Source organism: Malurus melanocephalus, unplaced genomic scaffold (genome assembly GCF_030028575.1).
Source record: "Malurus melanocephalus ecotype Western Australia unplaced genomic scaffold, MMel_1.1 scaffold_23, whole genome shotgun sequence".
Lineage (NCBI taxonomy): Eukaryota > Metazoa > Chordata > Aves > Passeriformes > Maluridae > Malurus > Malurus melanocephalus.
The window spans coordinates 1,805,463-1,820,915 of NW_026623255.1; the positions used below are offsets into that span (position 1 = coordinate 1,805,463).

A 15,453-nucleotide genomic window follows, 5' to 3' on the forward strand; every position below is an offset into this window, starting at 1 on the left:
TATGTCTACTAACTAGTAAATAGTGGCATATCTGGAACCAGGATCCCCAGTATTTGCAATATCTGTCATTGTGCATCAAAAAATTGCATTGTCAAACAATCCACTGGGTATTTCCCAGAGACAGGACAAATGAAGTAATTTCAAACTCCCATACTTACTTGAGTTTCCTATTAGTTCTTGCAATTCAAGAAATATCCGAATCATAATTTATCTTCATCTCAGTAAGAGTGAGTAGGGAAAATATATTTAAGCCTTTTTTTGTTGGAGAGGCTTGAGATAAAAACTTATAAGTATACACACTGAGGAGGTGGCATGAAACAATGCATGACATTAWTTTTTACAAACTCAAAGCCCAAGAGTATCACCAGGGTTTTGATTTGGAGCAGGTCTAGTTAATCTCTGCTCTCACTACTGACTTGAAAATTTAATCTTATCTCTTCCTGAACATTTCTTGTGATCATATTTCAGTGACCATTTTGACAGACTGCTCCACTGTCAAATCTTTCAGTTGGAAAGTTTCCCATTAAATCTAATCTTGATGTCCCCTTTTCAAATATGAAACTATTATTAGCTTATAAAACACCATGGTGCAATCTTGAATAAATCTTCCTTTTCTTTTGTCACTTCATTGTACAGAATTCTCAGATACCCCCCTCCATTTACTGTCTACAACCATACAAACTGCAGTCTGTTACCCTTTCCTTTTCTTTGTGTCCCTTCTTTCTTTCCACCTCTAYAAAAAGCAAAGGATTCATTTTAAAGAAATATCTGTCATGCCATATTTCACCCRTATTTCAAGGATTTAACTTACAACCAGATATAACTTATCCTTGTAAAAACATTCTTTCATTCTCAATGTTACTGAGTTTCAACAAAGAAACCCACTCTATAGTACCATTATTTTTCWTACCTAATTTGCAGTACCAATGCTCAGCAAACACGAAAGACAGAATGCCAGATATACATTAATAGACATAATTTATGCTGAGTATGACTTCATTTAAGAATGAGAAAATGTGTTTTTACAGCAAAATGACCATGTTGTTTAGAATTTTGCAAGAGGGATTGCACTGCAGCTTTTAACCTCTACCTGCTCAATAAAAGAGCCAAGGAGCAGGCAGGGGGAGAAAGAGCAGTGGGGAATAAAGCCTGATGTGAAATTAGAAAACCATTTGGAAGCAGCAGTATCTGAAGGCATTCTGCAGGCTGTTTCCCTGCCTGCAAAAACTATTTAATGCTCTCTCCAGTAAAATTCCATACTGGGCTGGATAAGTCTCTCTCTGTATATACTCTGCATATGCATATTTTTGTGTATACAAAACACACAAAAACTATCTTGCAAGCCCTGTTTTGCTGTGAAGGCAAAATCCMCTGCTGACTACAGCAGCATTGTAACAGCATTCCCACTGATCCTAGATGGAGAAGCCCAACCTTATGAGCTGCTGGCAATCTCCTGTAAATAGGAAGACCTTTTCTTCCAGAAGGACCAGTGGTGTAAAGGTCAGGGAATTCCTTAACCTGCAGAGCTGCCGAAGAGGAATTTATCAGACCATTAGGGACAACACAGAGAAAGCATGAAAGGTATGTGAGGAGGTTGATATGTAGGGCTGTAGAAAGAGAAGTATGTAGGGATGGGATGAKATGGCAGAACACCACAGGTGTGTGGAGCTTTGCTTTCCAGAGCAGCTGGAGACTGAAAAGGGCCAAAGGCACAGGTCCATCCTCCGGGCAGACAGAGGATGGGGTGGCAGAGTGTGCTGAGCGAGCAGGAGCAGGGAGCTGCACCCTTCTCCATCTCCAGCTGGGATTCCTCCCTTTGAACCTCTGGGTACTCGAGCTGTGTCTCAGACCCTTACTGTGGCCATGTCCATGCCCTTCCCTGGCCTCAGAGCCCCAGGACAGGYGATGGCTGAGCAGCCTCTGGCCCTTTTGGGAGGATGCGGTGCCGGGGGAACCCAGAGCAGTCCCGCAGGACACTGCACTGGGCCAGGAGGTCACAGCAGAACATACACAGGTCACACACTTCACTGACCCTGAGGCACAGGCTAAAGTCTAGGCTGGCCTTGCTCCCTACTGTAAATCATTAACTTTTTTCCCRAATTCTTAAATTAAGAACACCAAACCAATAAGTAAGTCATTTATTACTGAGCTTAAAACTCTCTATTGCAGACAAATATGTACTATAATCCCTTTATTAACCTCATCAAACTCAATTTTAAAAGTTAAATTCCCCTGAATGAAGAAATAYAGTTGCTCATGCATCAAAATGGCAAGAAAATATCATTGCAGGAGTAAGAAATACTATTGAAATTCACAGAAAGAAAGCAAATTCTGTGATTTATATTCCTGGACTGATCTCAAAAAGGGCAGATTTTAGCAATGTATTTTAAATGCCAGTCATCTTCACATATACAACAACAGATTACGTAGCATATATTGTTGCAGTCATTTTCAATATCCTATTTTACAGATAAGTTTTAAGTTTTTCTTTTTAGAAGCCACMCTTTTTACAATTTTTAAAGAAGTTCTGTGAACATGATGACTGTCCTAAAAGGTATGATAATTTCTCTCAGTGTTTTTCCATCTCTTCAGTGACTTGCCATGGGAGATAATTATTTGGCAAGTACATTTTGTCACTCTTGCCAGGAGTGTCAAATATAGAAGTCAAGAAGACTTTATAGGTTACTTCTCCAGTATAGAGACACTTAATGAATGCCAGAAGTCAAATGAGCCTAAAATTGTCTTCACAAAAGCTTGAGCAAGACACAACATGAAAACGTTCCAGTCCCTCTTAAAATATTTGTAAAATTTCTCCATAGTTTTTTCTTTCTTTCAGTTTGCTGCTTATAGTTAAAAAAGATTTTTGCATTTTATACTTCCTCTGCACAAGTTTTGATATCTCACCAGTAAGAAAAGCAACAGGTAATATGATGTCAGTAGCTGGATATAAGAAATATTGTTCCATAAAAATAATGAACCAGAGCTCAGASCACTGTTGCTCTGGCTGTAGTCTCATGACACAACACCTCTGTGGCACTGTCACTACAAAATGTTTTCTCCCTTCTCTTTTGCCACTTGAGACACAGTGCACTCTACCCTCAGTTGTGGTSGTATTTCTTTTGTGGAATGCTGTGTTTACCATTTGTGAACTTTGACTGGCAAACTGTTATGACTTGAATAAAAAAGTCAAAGTAGATATTAAATTTTTAAAAAGAAAAACAAAACCAACAAGCTATACTATTTGCTCAGTCTAATTTATATAGCATCCATGCAAATAGTCCACACCAGTCTATTTAAAAGGTGGTGCATCTGGCATGCAAAAAATACTTGAAGTTGCACATTGTGACATATATGTWACAGAATAAATCCCCAGCCTCAGAACACTTTTGCATTGTCAGCTATTGCAGTGTATAGCAGAGACAAAACCTATTGTTAGGCACTAATTTTTTGTCAGATAAAATATTATTCTGATTTCCTTGTCTGTTAAACAAGGAGAGAAGAGGTGAAATTACAACATACTCATCAAAAGCTATTATAAACATTTATAATAGCTTAGTGTAGACTAGATTCACAAAACTGTTCTGTGATTAGCAAAAGATTTGTACTATTCCACAGGCTTCACAAGAACTATTTTTACTGCTTGTCTTCTCAACCACCTCATTTGTAAGTTGCTTAAGTCAGAAAACACAGTACATTTTTGTTGTGCAGTGTACACTCAACGAGATGGATTCAGTGGAAAGAAAATTTCCAGATATTTACTATTTCTGAAAGAATTTGTGCTCAGTAACCACTTTAACCTCTGTATTCCATCCTGGGTTGRTTGGGGTTTTTTTCATGTGAGAAAAGCCATTCAGCATTCTTTCCACTCTAAACCAAAAAAGCTATGATACACTTCCACATTTATTTTTTGAGAGGAAAGGAACTGAATGTGACTCAAGAATATTTTTGCTATGGTGCAGAGATACAGATTTGGAAGCAGCCTTAAATACACAACATGCACAGCCTTATTTGACTCATGGTGTCAAGAATAAACTTCCCTCCTAAGGGCAGTTTAAACTATGCTGAGAGTATCAGCCCACATGGTTATTTCTAGAATTTGTTCTCAGAGACAGAAGATGCTGTGCTGGATGTCCARTTTGAATGTATCGACAGCACAGATGCAACAGGAAAAAGGAAATCTGTGGAGATCAGGAAGACACCAGGATTTACATATTAACATCACTGATGACAAAGTGTGCATCAATGTGCAGTCACAAAACAGCTGGCACTTCTCAAATCATTCTTACAACCATTTAAAACTGATTCTCTGAAGAATTCACTTCTATCCCATTAAACTAGCGCACATTTGCTTTTGATTAAGACAAGTCCAACATTTGCCCACCAGAGTAAAGAAGAAAAATACATTGGCTGCTCACGAKTGCACATTTGGTTAACAGCTCAGATGAAGAAGTCACATCAATGTAAAAATAAAGAAACAGTGCTACAGAATAAAGGGCCATACTTTWAAAAMGAAATATTATTTTGGAACTGAATAGAAGAGTTCTTCATTTTTTGACTATTTAAATCAGGCACGTAAGGTTCCTGTCATCACCTGTGACAAAATAATAAATATTGATGTGTTTTGACAGTTTAGTTCACAGCTTTCACCTATGGGCAGCCACACAGCCAAAAGGCAGCTGCTGCTAAAGAAGCCCTGACGTTTCTTGGGTTGCTGCCCCTCGGCCAAGGGTTGCTGCCCCCAGGGGAGAGCCAGGGAGGAGCATGGTGTGATCACAGCTCAGCCACCCCAGCCTAAYGCCCCACCTTCTCGTTCAAATGGCACTAAAACTGGGGAAGACACAGAGACACTGCATTTGCACTCAAGCAAACGAGGTGCACTCGACTTTCCTGGGAAAGCAACCTCCGATTACGGGGGAACACATCACTGGAAGCAACAGCAATTCCAACACTGGAGTCAGTATTTTTTGATTCTAGTTACCTGCTTGCCCTTTCTGCTTTGCATGTGTTAAGGACATATATCAGGTAATTTAATTTAAAAAGAGCATGACCATGCAGTTTTTAAGCTATTTAGCTTTGTTTTGGAATTATTTGGACAGTGTTAAACACGGCAGAGTGGTTCCACTTGAACAGTAGTAACACCTCAGGCTCTATACTTGGAAGTTTCTATTCCAGGAATGGCATCTATATAAACAYCTACCATTTAGAAAATTAGCATGTACTCTGCATGATATATTACTAGCATTACTTCTCACAGGGAAAACTCAGTTCCAGTTTCTCTGGTAACACTGTTTTCTTTTGGTCAGTCTCTGTTTTGTGGAYAAATCCAAATTAGGCATTTCATTCCCTTCCACGCTGTACTGTTTCCATCAGCTTATGTAAGCAAATCATTTCACATCATAATCTGTAAAGTGTCTAATAGAATTTAAGTGGTTTTATTGAGATTCCATCTAATTATAGACATAGRCAGCACTTCATGTATAAACTGTTATATTTAATTCTTCTTTTCCCATTTAGGAAATTGGATGTTTTCTGCTGGTTACATTGCTGACACAATAGACTTACTTCATTCAAACTGGTTTACATTTATTTTATCTGATTTTTATTTTATCTTACATTTTTTAATCCTGAAATAAAACTAACTGGTTGTCACATTAATTACATTCTTACTCTTTTATTATTCTAATATATAATATTATATATATTATATATAATATATAATATATATTATTATTATATATTATTATATATATAATAATAATATATATTATTATATTATTTACATATTTCTTCTGCAAAATTCTGAATCTGTACAAACACATGAATATCTGCTTCACAATAGAGAAAACTGCCCATACTGAAGCAATGAGCAATCTGTTCTATAAAGATTAATTTGCAGATATTAAGTCTTACTTAATAATATGCCTTTTAAGAACTCTTTTTTGTTTGTTTGTTGCCTATTTCTAGTAACACCTAAGAAGATTTGGGTACAGAGAGCTCATTTTCAGTCTGAATTCTACATAAATTCTCTTCATGCCACGCCACACATTGTTAACCACACTACCCAAGATTTTAAATTTCTATATTGGAGATTTAATTCCTTCCTGCTTGGAAAATRATTGTGAAATTACTCATTCTTACAGATTTTTGAAAGTCTTCATGGAAAAGGTAAAACAAATGAGAAATCTGTGTAATCAATTCAAGAGCACTGGACATCACTTTCCTAGGAAACGTTTGTAACTGTTCCTGCACGTATATGCTTCTTCTGAGTTTTTGGTTAGAAATAATAAGGAATATTAGCTCCATGGATCAAAGTATGTTTAAATCATTTCTGTAAATAGTTGATAGAAATGTAATGGAATTTTGGGTTGCTCCATTCTGTCAATCTTCCTTAATATAAGCAGTGATTTTATCCACAGCATTACTTTTGCAGCCTAGAATATGATTAAGATGATTTGGTCTATTTGTATGGGCTACATAAACCAGTTTYAACTGGATAATTTACTCTCATTTTTACTCTCCCTGGCTCCATTTGCAACTCTTATAACATTCTTTGTAAATTCTGATATTCACCATAGTGACTCTTCATCAAAAGCAAAACAGCAAWGCTAAAGTAGATACCTTTGCTGTGTTAGCTTTTTATGAATATTTCACTAGAAAAAGTACCACTTAATAAAATGTTACCTTAAGGGAATTAAGTGTCAGATAATAGTGTCTTCTAAAATTTGGGATGAAGTCAACATGTAAATCAAGGCATCACTTCAGAAAAGGCAACTCAGTGTCAGCCACAGATTCTTTTCTGCTGAAGAGAATCCTGCCAGTTGCAATCCTACCTATACAGAATCCTACACTTGCAATTCTGTAGCTCTACAGCTTGAAGAAAGTGATTCATTTTAACGCATAGTCTGGCATGGACAAAGCATTGTCTTCTGTTAAACTTGGTCTTACTTATGGAATTGTTTAAATACTCCCATATTTAGTGGCTGTGTTCCAAATTAGAAATAAAAGAGCCTATTTTCTTATTTGAAGAACCGAGAGCTCTTCTTCCTCTCTGTAACAGAGTAGCTTGTATCTTCTCCTGGCTTTGTTAAAACCCAGTTAGAAAACTGAAGAAGAGTAAAATGTATCTCTTTTCTTCCTCTTCAAGAGTCTACATTGATGGCCCACCAATCGTTCAACAGCTCTTGGGAGAGCTCAGGACAGCAGCTGATAGTTTATCTTCTCCCAGGCAAGTTACCTCTAAACCCACAGAAAAGATGGTTCCTGAATGCAACAGGAYTTCCAGCTTCTTTTGCAGGTTCGTAGCTCATCTTGCCTCCAAACTGTTCCTCTTCACTGTGAATGCAGAATCCATTCTTTACTTGCACAGTACTGTCAAGTTCTTTCCTTGAGTCTTTCTCTWAGTGTGTTCATACAAGGGAATAATCTGAAATAATGCTATAGTCTAACTTCATACTAGCATTTGCAAAGGATATAGAGGTCCCATTCCCCACAAGAATAAAGAAGTTGAATTCTGCTTGGACCTACCAGGATTCTTCTACATAAATCTGCTTTTGTACCAACTGCCCCCTCTGTTCCCAATGAGTGAGACAGAACTGAGGTTGGCTAYACTGATCTACAAAGGATGACAGTTCTTTGAGGAGCCTCAAATACAGGTGTGAATGAAATGAGGYCCCAGTTGCTCTGAACCTGGGACTMACATGAATTATCTCTCTCTGAAAGGTGGACCTGTAGGAACTTTATGGTATTCCCAGCTCTGCTGACATACACCAGTTCTAAAGACACAGGAAAAAAAGATCAAACAACAATTTGTTCTGGAATATAATACATAAATATAAATTATTTAAATGAAATATGATATCACTAGTATAATTTCCCCATGCTTACTATATATTTTGATGCAATATAATGTACACAGTATGCAATCCATATATATCTAAATTATTTCTCTAGATCTCTTTTCCACTCACTGAGGAATCACAGACAAATGTAGAATTTGCTTTGTCCTAAACCACATATTGAAAACAAGACAGATGGATCACACCTTTTATAGTCCCATTCTTCCTCTGGACATGTTGACTTAACAYAGATATCTGAAGTTTACACTACTGGCCTGTAAAGATACTGATGTGAGCTCACTAGGGCCTTGATTCAGACAGCTGATTTCCCCACACAGCTAGTGCAGACTTGCACAGATGTATCAGGTAGGAACTGAGATCCTTCAAAATCCTTTCACAACTTAGAGAGGAGAAAGGAGTCACAATAAGGCTGGAAAAGTTCAGGCCATCATGGATATAACACATTTAAATAACACTCCATCCCAAGGGTGGTGCTCATTGCTCTTTATAGAGCAGCAAACTATTCCCAGTTCCTTAAAGCACCATTTCAGCACTTCCYTTCTACTTCTTGCTGCCTTATTGGCCTTTTCCACCTATTCTCCAGGGCTTGTCCTGTATTCCTGCCTCARTATCACTGCTGCAGCTGCACCTCTGATGCAGATACCTAACAGTTATGCCTCCAGACAAAAGGAAGAGGAAACTTAACTTCACCTCTTGAGGAAAAYATTTTCTTGAGGAAGGGGTTCAGTCTATGATCTAATGGATGGTTCTTCTAGATTCCACAAATCACATTTTCACTGCTCATGATTTTCAAAGCACATCTGTTCTGCTTGGGGTGAGCACTACAGTTTGGCCATCAATGTGGCATATAAAGGTATACATTAGTTCTTTAGGCAGTTTCAGTATTTTACAAAGACAGCTAAGATTTATCTCCAAGTGTATRGACAATTTGACAGATCAACCATCATTATTAAAGTTTGTAAATCTCTGTCTTACACAGTTTGTTGTCACACTTTTTCAAGTTTTGCCCTTGTAACCAAGATACTGCTACATTAATTGGTGTCTTCTCTGCCTTGCTGTTTTTTCCATATTTCTGAGAAGCTGAGAATCTCATGTTCTTGCTCAGCTGCTGTAGCTTCATGCCTCAAKCTAGCTTAAATAAAATGTCAGTAGTGTATGTATCTCAATACCATCCTTCTGTATAGCAAAATGGAGRCAGAAAAATTGTCACAGAATGTGCYAAAGGCTCCTGGGGTCTTTGAAAAATTCCCTAAATTTAATTGTTTTCTACTCACRTGATTTTATTACCTGCAATAAATTGGTCAAACTTTCCACGAGTAAGGCCTTTTATAAAAATTTCCTTGCAACTTTGGAATGTCTTAGAACTGCTGAAAATCATTACTATTATGAGAAAATTACTGACAGAGCTTTTATAGGAACGGTATCCCAGTCCCAGGCATTGTATTACAGGGAATGCACTGTCCAGTGCCTTACATATTTCATTTTTATTCACACATAATATCTCAGGATGAAACAGCTGATCATCAGCTCCTTGATGTGTGTGATAATTGCCTTATGCTGCCATAACTGTGTCTATGCTACAACTTGGTTTAGAAGCCACCCTGGGGGGTTGGCAGAGTTTCAGAGGTGAATCTCAGYAGTCTGGTTTACAAATCATAATTGATTTACCAGCTTTAAGTTTCAGYGTTGCTCGCATTGCAGGTTTTAGCCTTAGAGAAGTAATGGATAGTACACGTGCAATTTCATCCTGCTTTTATTTAGTCGTATTTCTATTATTGTAATCTACTTTTTAATCTACTTCTCTTACCATAATCTACTTTTTCAAGATAGAAACAGGCAAGAATCTCCAGGGTGAGGCTGCCAGCAGTGTTCTAAGGCAGTACACCTCAGTCTATGCAGATCTGGCTTTACACAGCCCCCAGCATGACCTGGATCCCAGCAAATGCTGTTCGTACCTCTTGCAGAACACACTGCTGGGGCATTGCCACCATTATCCCGGAGCACTTGCCAGTCTCCAGCTTTGCTTCTGAGTCCTGAGAATATTTCCACTTTTGCCTAGTCAGGCATAGATAATAAGGCCTTTGTTTAAGCTGCTGGAGTTTGCTCTCTGAAAACACATGGGCTGTCTCGCTTCTCCAAGGCTATTATGATGCCTTTCAACCAGCGGGATTAGGCACTATTTCCAAAATATCCCGACACACCTCCCCCTTAACCCAAAAAAAAAACCCCAAAAAAAAAACCAAAAAAAAACCGCAGCCAAGTCCCCCTGTTTTATCCTATGAACATCTGAAATGAGCTCAGGTTGACTCAGATGTTATAATATAGCATAGTTATAARAACAATTATCAAACATTTCTGTCAAACACCACCGCTGACTAGGAGCCAAAGGAGGACTTGGATTTGARATTCTTCTGTCTGGCACATTCCAGTAAATACAAACAGCTGTCCATTGATMCATTTTGAAAACTAAATGACAGATATGTTGCAATAAAGTTTTCCATGGCATAAGGTAGCCAGTATATGGAGGGGGTAAAAAGGATTTTTTGAAAACAATATCTGAACCACAGCACTTTGTTTATCTTCAGCAAAATACTCAAAGCTTAAAGAGAAATTCACATTATATTGTTTAAATTTTTTCTTTTTATGTAGGATGTACTAAATACTAAATGTATTAGTATTTGAGAAAAATCTTGTCATGCTTCCATTTTCTTAATTAAAACTCATCTCTTCAAATGCTGACCACAACAGCCTGCTTCTCCAAGCAAACTTGAAAGAGGAAAACCAATTTCTTTCCATGTGTCTATAAGCACATTTCTTGAAAAACATATTTTTGTTGGGAAAGAACCTTTCAAGACATCTGTATAATACATGAGCTTGAAAAATCATTGCATGAAAGTGTTCTTATTTTCTTTTTGTGAAAAGAATTGGTGAGCAGAGTCTTTGAGATACTTGGGACTCCTTGTTATTTGATACAAACCAAAAATTTCTGGAAATAACATGTACACAGCACAATTTGCAAATGTAATCTGATCACAAGAACTGTGAGCTATGAAAAAAGAGAAAGGATAAGGGCAACAGCATGAAAAGAGGAGCCTGGAAAAGTTCTGAGATGTGAAAAGAAGAAAAACTGTTTGGTGTAGGGCTTTAGAAATGAACCAAGAGCTCTGCAAAGCAGGGAGAAGAGAAATGGTGCTAGCACTGGCCACCCCAATATTGCTACTGTGGCACTGACCAGCAGTGTCTGCATCATAGAAGTCCATAACAGAGAATTTCTACAAAAGTCAAGCAAYGTTTTGAGCTAAGCAGCATCTCTCRTTTATTCATAAACACTAGAAAATTTCAGGGTAATTAAGGGAAGATGTTGGAACTTGGTAAGTGTATTAATGTCTACTAACCCCCATGTTTGGCTGCAAGAGGTGAGTGTTCTATCCAAACAGGCAGCCTGTCCTGATTCACTCCTCTTCACAGCAGCCTTTGCTAATCTTTGGTTTGCTTGCTTCTAAAGTCCAGACTGTAGCAACTCCACTGACCAGGCTAAAAGTTCATAGAAGACAACAGTGCAAAGATGTCAAAAGCTGAATAAATACATAAACATCTCAGTTAAGATAAACAGCAGTAATTTTTAATTTATTAGATAGTCTAGCTGCTAGTAAAATGTATTATTTATAAAAATAACACTTGAAAATCCAGGTAACTTACTCAACTTTTTAAAAGACAGAATATTTCAGAAGAGAAGGCAATCTTTTAAAAGATTCTGGAAATACTTCATTACAAAATGTGGAAATAGTGTCAGTGACACCCAATCTTACYCTCACTCCCTGACAATTTTCACCACCTGCTTTTAGCTGAAGTACAAGCCAAGATTTGAAAACTGCTAATCACAAGGAAAACGCTACGTACCATGTAAGCTGCATCTCCCAGCTACCAGACATTCCAGCTGGGAAATCAAATCCTTACGCTCATCCACACGTACCAGAAGGGGTACCTCACCAGATCTCTAAACAGTTAGTCCTGATCAGATCATGTCTCCACTCGGCACACTGCCATGGTGCARACCAGAGTGGCAGAATATATAGCCTTTTTTCTCACCTGCAACCACATAYGTGATCTTTGAGTCCTGCTGGAAGATTTAAGTCAGTGAAGTTATTAAAAGTCCTTTAGTTTACCTGGGAATTAGGCAGTGTGAGCCAGCCAGCCAGCTCCTAAGGCTCGCCTACCCACTATGCACACACTTTGCTACCATCCTCATGCCCATTCATGTCTCCCCCTTTACCAGCACAGTGCCAGCCACTGTCTGACTGTGTCTGACTTTACCTGATGGGTCCCTGAGAGGGTTTTTGGAGTTGGAGTGGGTGGACAGAAAGAGGCTGAGAGGGAGAGCCCATAGGTGCAGTCCGGCAGGATCTGCTGCATGGGAGAAGAGTGCAGCTCACTGCAGGAAAATTGAGAGCTTTAAGACTTGGCAAGCCTTCAGTGATGAGGCCATCTGAGTCTGACAKCACTATTCGTCTGTCACCCAATCTCTGCAATAGTGACCACTGATCTCATGTTCCACAAGCAGACTCAAGAACAATGTTTAAAACAACCTTCTTAAATTTATAGGCCACAGATGCTATCCATGCCCAAATTCAAWCAGAGGCGTAAAGCCTTCCTCTGATGGCATAGGCTACAGAAATCATTACATTTTTATGGTTATTCATGCATGTCTCAAGACCCTACCAAGAGCAATGGCATCACTGAGACTTGTGAAAGAGAACCCAAATAGAAAGCAAAATACTGTCAGCATCCATGTGAATGTCAATACTGTAAAACTCACAGTCCTAACCAATGTGAAAGGTTTATCGATTATTTGTACATTAATAACTTTTCTATAGCTATATATTATATATTTCACATATATTAAATTCATACATACTGTCTCCATATTTATATATGTATGAACAGCTGCTCATCTCTACTGCATGTGTCAGATTTTAAGAAAATCAAAACAGTCTCAAAATACTAAGTCACGCTTGGATTGCTCAGAATCTGAGTGTAGCAAATCTACAGAATCTATATATAGTGCATAGGTTATRTGGGCCTTATGGGTATTGCTTGGACTGAAGAAGTGAACAACTGATTATGTCAGTGCCATGATGCTGCAAACTGAACAGAACTAACTTCATGGTTACAGTTAGGAACAACTTTTAATATGAAATATGATAATTTATCTAGCACTATTAAGGGATTAGAAAGAGTTTTTACAGTATTTTAAAATAGCTCCAGCCACCATAAGGGGCTGTTATACCTACCATTATTCTGTACCACTAGTGTGGTCTTTSAAATCTCAAACAGCCATAAGTCTAACAGGACTATGCAAATCATGATAGCCTGCACCTCATCTCAAAGCTCCTAAACCTAAAGCAGCTCCTATTGAACTGCATCTCAGATAATCAGGTCTGTAAATGTGAGGTTATTGCTGCAGAATTGATCTCCTTAAGACTAACTGCAAGTAGCAGTTCTGAAAACATTATCTAAAGTACTGATAAATGCTCTCAAGTAGRAAAACTACTCCAGTAATTAAAAATCACTACTTTTGCTAGCAGTGTTATTTCACTATTCAGTGTCAAGTTCCTTCTTTCCACAAAGAGCACACAAAACAGAAGAACAACAACAGCAGCAAAATCAACTGATTGCTAGAATTTCTCTCCYAATTCACACAGAATTGTTGCTGACCCTTAACTGATAACTAATAAGATTTTGTTCAGATGAATATGCCTGCAAGTCACAACTTAGTAAAATATCTGATTAAAGCATAGGTGCCTGTTAAGCAAGAAAATGTCCTTCCATTCTAACCATCTGAAGAGGCTGTTGATACCCACCACTACCGCTTGCACACGATTTTAAGAGCCTCTCCTGCTGCAGAGTTCAGGTATGCACTTCTACCATTAAAAGGAGCTCCCAGGCTTTGTCCAAAATGCCGCTCCTGCCTGGCCCTGAGAGAAGATCAACATTGAGGATTAGGYTGGCTCACTGGTCACCAAGCCAAAAAGTACAACACTGCAATTCAACAGCTTGAACTCGTAGCCAGATTGTGACACATGGGTCTATTCCAGCCATCTGCTCTGAGGAGAGTGTGCCTGCAAACCCCATGATGACCAGTACATCACAGAAGTGCAGGAGAGAGATCAGTGTGAGGATGTGCACCCATTAGTCTTAATATTCATATCCTCTAAAATTTCATTTCCTTGCCAGTACTTTTCCATTACCTGCATAAGCAGCGTCTCATGTACCAGCCCTGCACCCAGAGCTGCAGAAGCATAGACACACACATGCCATGTCTGTGTATCCATCCAACAAACCCAGGCCTCTGTACACACACACCCCACAGCCACAAAGCACATCAAAGGAAACTGGTAAATCCTTGCTGATAAGGATATACTCCATATCCACGTAACAGACAACAAACCCAGCTTCAATAAAAACACGTCATTTATCGCACTCAACAACCCTGTGCTCCTGAACAGAAACGGCCTGAGTGTCACACAGCACTGCCCTACATACTGCTTGTACCCTTCTGTCACCGTGGAAGTGCACAGGCTGCTCCAGACCCTGAGGCTATGTGTGTATGTGTGTGTGTGTGTGTGTGTGTGTATTTATACTCACAGGTGCAAGAAAAGTGTGAGTGTTAAGTTCATGGCCATGAACGGCTCTGTGCACGGACGCACGTGGTGCCGACAAGCCTGTGAGGCCATGTGGGAGCGGGTGCTGTGTGGGTGCCCCTGTGAGCATGGCACACACAGAGATGTGCTGCACAGTGTGAGCGAACACACGCGTGCACGTGTATGGAAAAGTGTATGGCGGGGAGAGGGGGTGTAGAGCGCTGCAAACACATGCGGCAACGCCGCTCTGTTTGGCGTGAGTTCGTACACCGGGTGCGGTGTGCGTAAGCGCCCGTGTCATTTTCCCTGTGTGTGTGTGACARTCCCGGCGCGTGTGCCGCTGGGATGGGCAGTGCGTGTCTGTGTGAGTGCCCTGCCGCCTGCGCGATGCCGTGAGCCGGGCACTGCGCTCTGTCCCCCTGGAGTGGCTGTGACACTCTGCCAGCGCGGGCGCCCATCAGCCCCGGCACGGGGATGTCCAGGTGTGACAGCCACGTGCGCGGGACACCCCCAGTACCTGCCGAAATGTCCCAGGGAGTCGAAGAGCCTCTCGGAGCTGGGAGCCATGGCGGGGCTGCTGCAAGCCGGGAGCCTCGGCGTCGCTGTCCCGGCGCGGCGGGGAAGAGGCACTGTCCTGTCCCGTCCCGTCCCGTCCCGTTCCGTCCCCCGCCCCCGGCGCCCGCCCGGCCCCGCCCGCCYGCGGGAGAGAATGGGCGGGCGGGAATAACGGCCGCGCCCAACGGCAGCTCCGGGCCGGACCCGGCACCGGGAACAGCAGCCAGCAGCTCCCTTGGCGGCGGCACTGCGCGCCCCGGGGCGGCGGGAGCAGCGCCTGCGGAGAGTGGGGAGCGGGGCCGCCCTGCGCCGGCGGCTCCGGGCCGATCACAGCCCCCGCCTTGCCGCCGTGGGGGCTTGGGCTCCCGGGCGGGCGGTTCGACCTCCCGTACGCACCTAGT

At 40.4% G+C, this 15,453-nt stretch overlaps 1 protein-coding gene across 5 annotated transcripts in view; it reads right to left on the reverse strand.

Annotated features, from left to right (window-relative positions):
• SLC22A16 (solute carrier family 22 member 16) overlaps positions 1–15,177 on the reverse strand; it is a 33,799-nt gene extending 18,622 nt beyond the window's left edge. Inside the window, exons 1-3 of one of the 5 annotated variants that reach the window (XM_057390179.1) lie at positions 15,015–15,078; positions 13,718–13,831; positions 11,252–11,390 (exon numbers count right to left, since the gene is read on the reverse strand). Coding sequence is in view for 2 of the 5 variants with exons in the window: in XM_057390176.1 (XP_057246159.1) it covers positions 15,015–15,064 (50 nt within the window). In the remaining 3 variants the exon portion in view is untranslated. Of the gene's footprint in view, positions 1–11,251; positions 11,391–13,717; positions 13,832–15,014 lie in introns of all 5 variants that reach the window. The other 4 variants (XM_057390177.1, XM_057390180.1, XM_057390176.1 and 1 more) reach the window with 4 other exon arrangements.
• Positions 15,178–15,453: the final 276 nt, after the last annotated feature.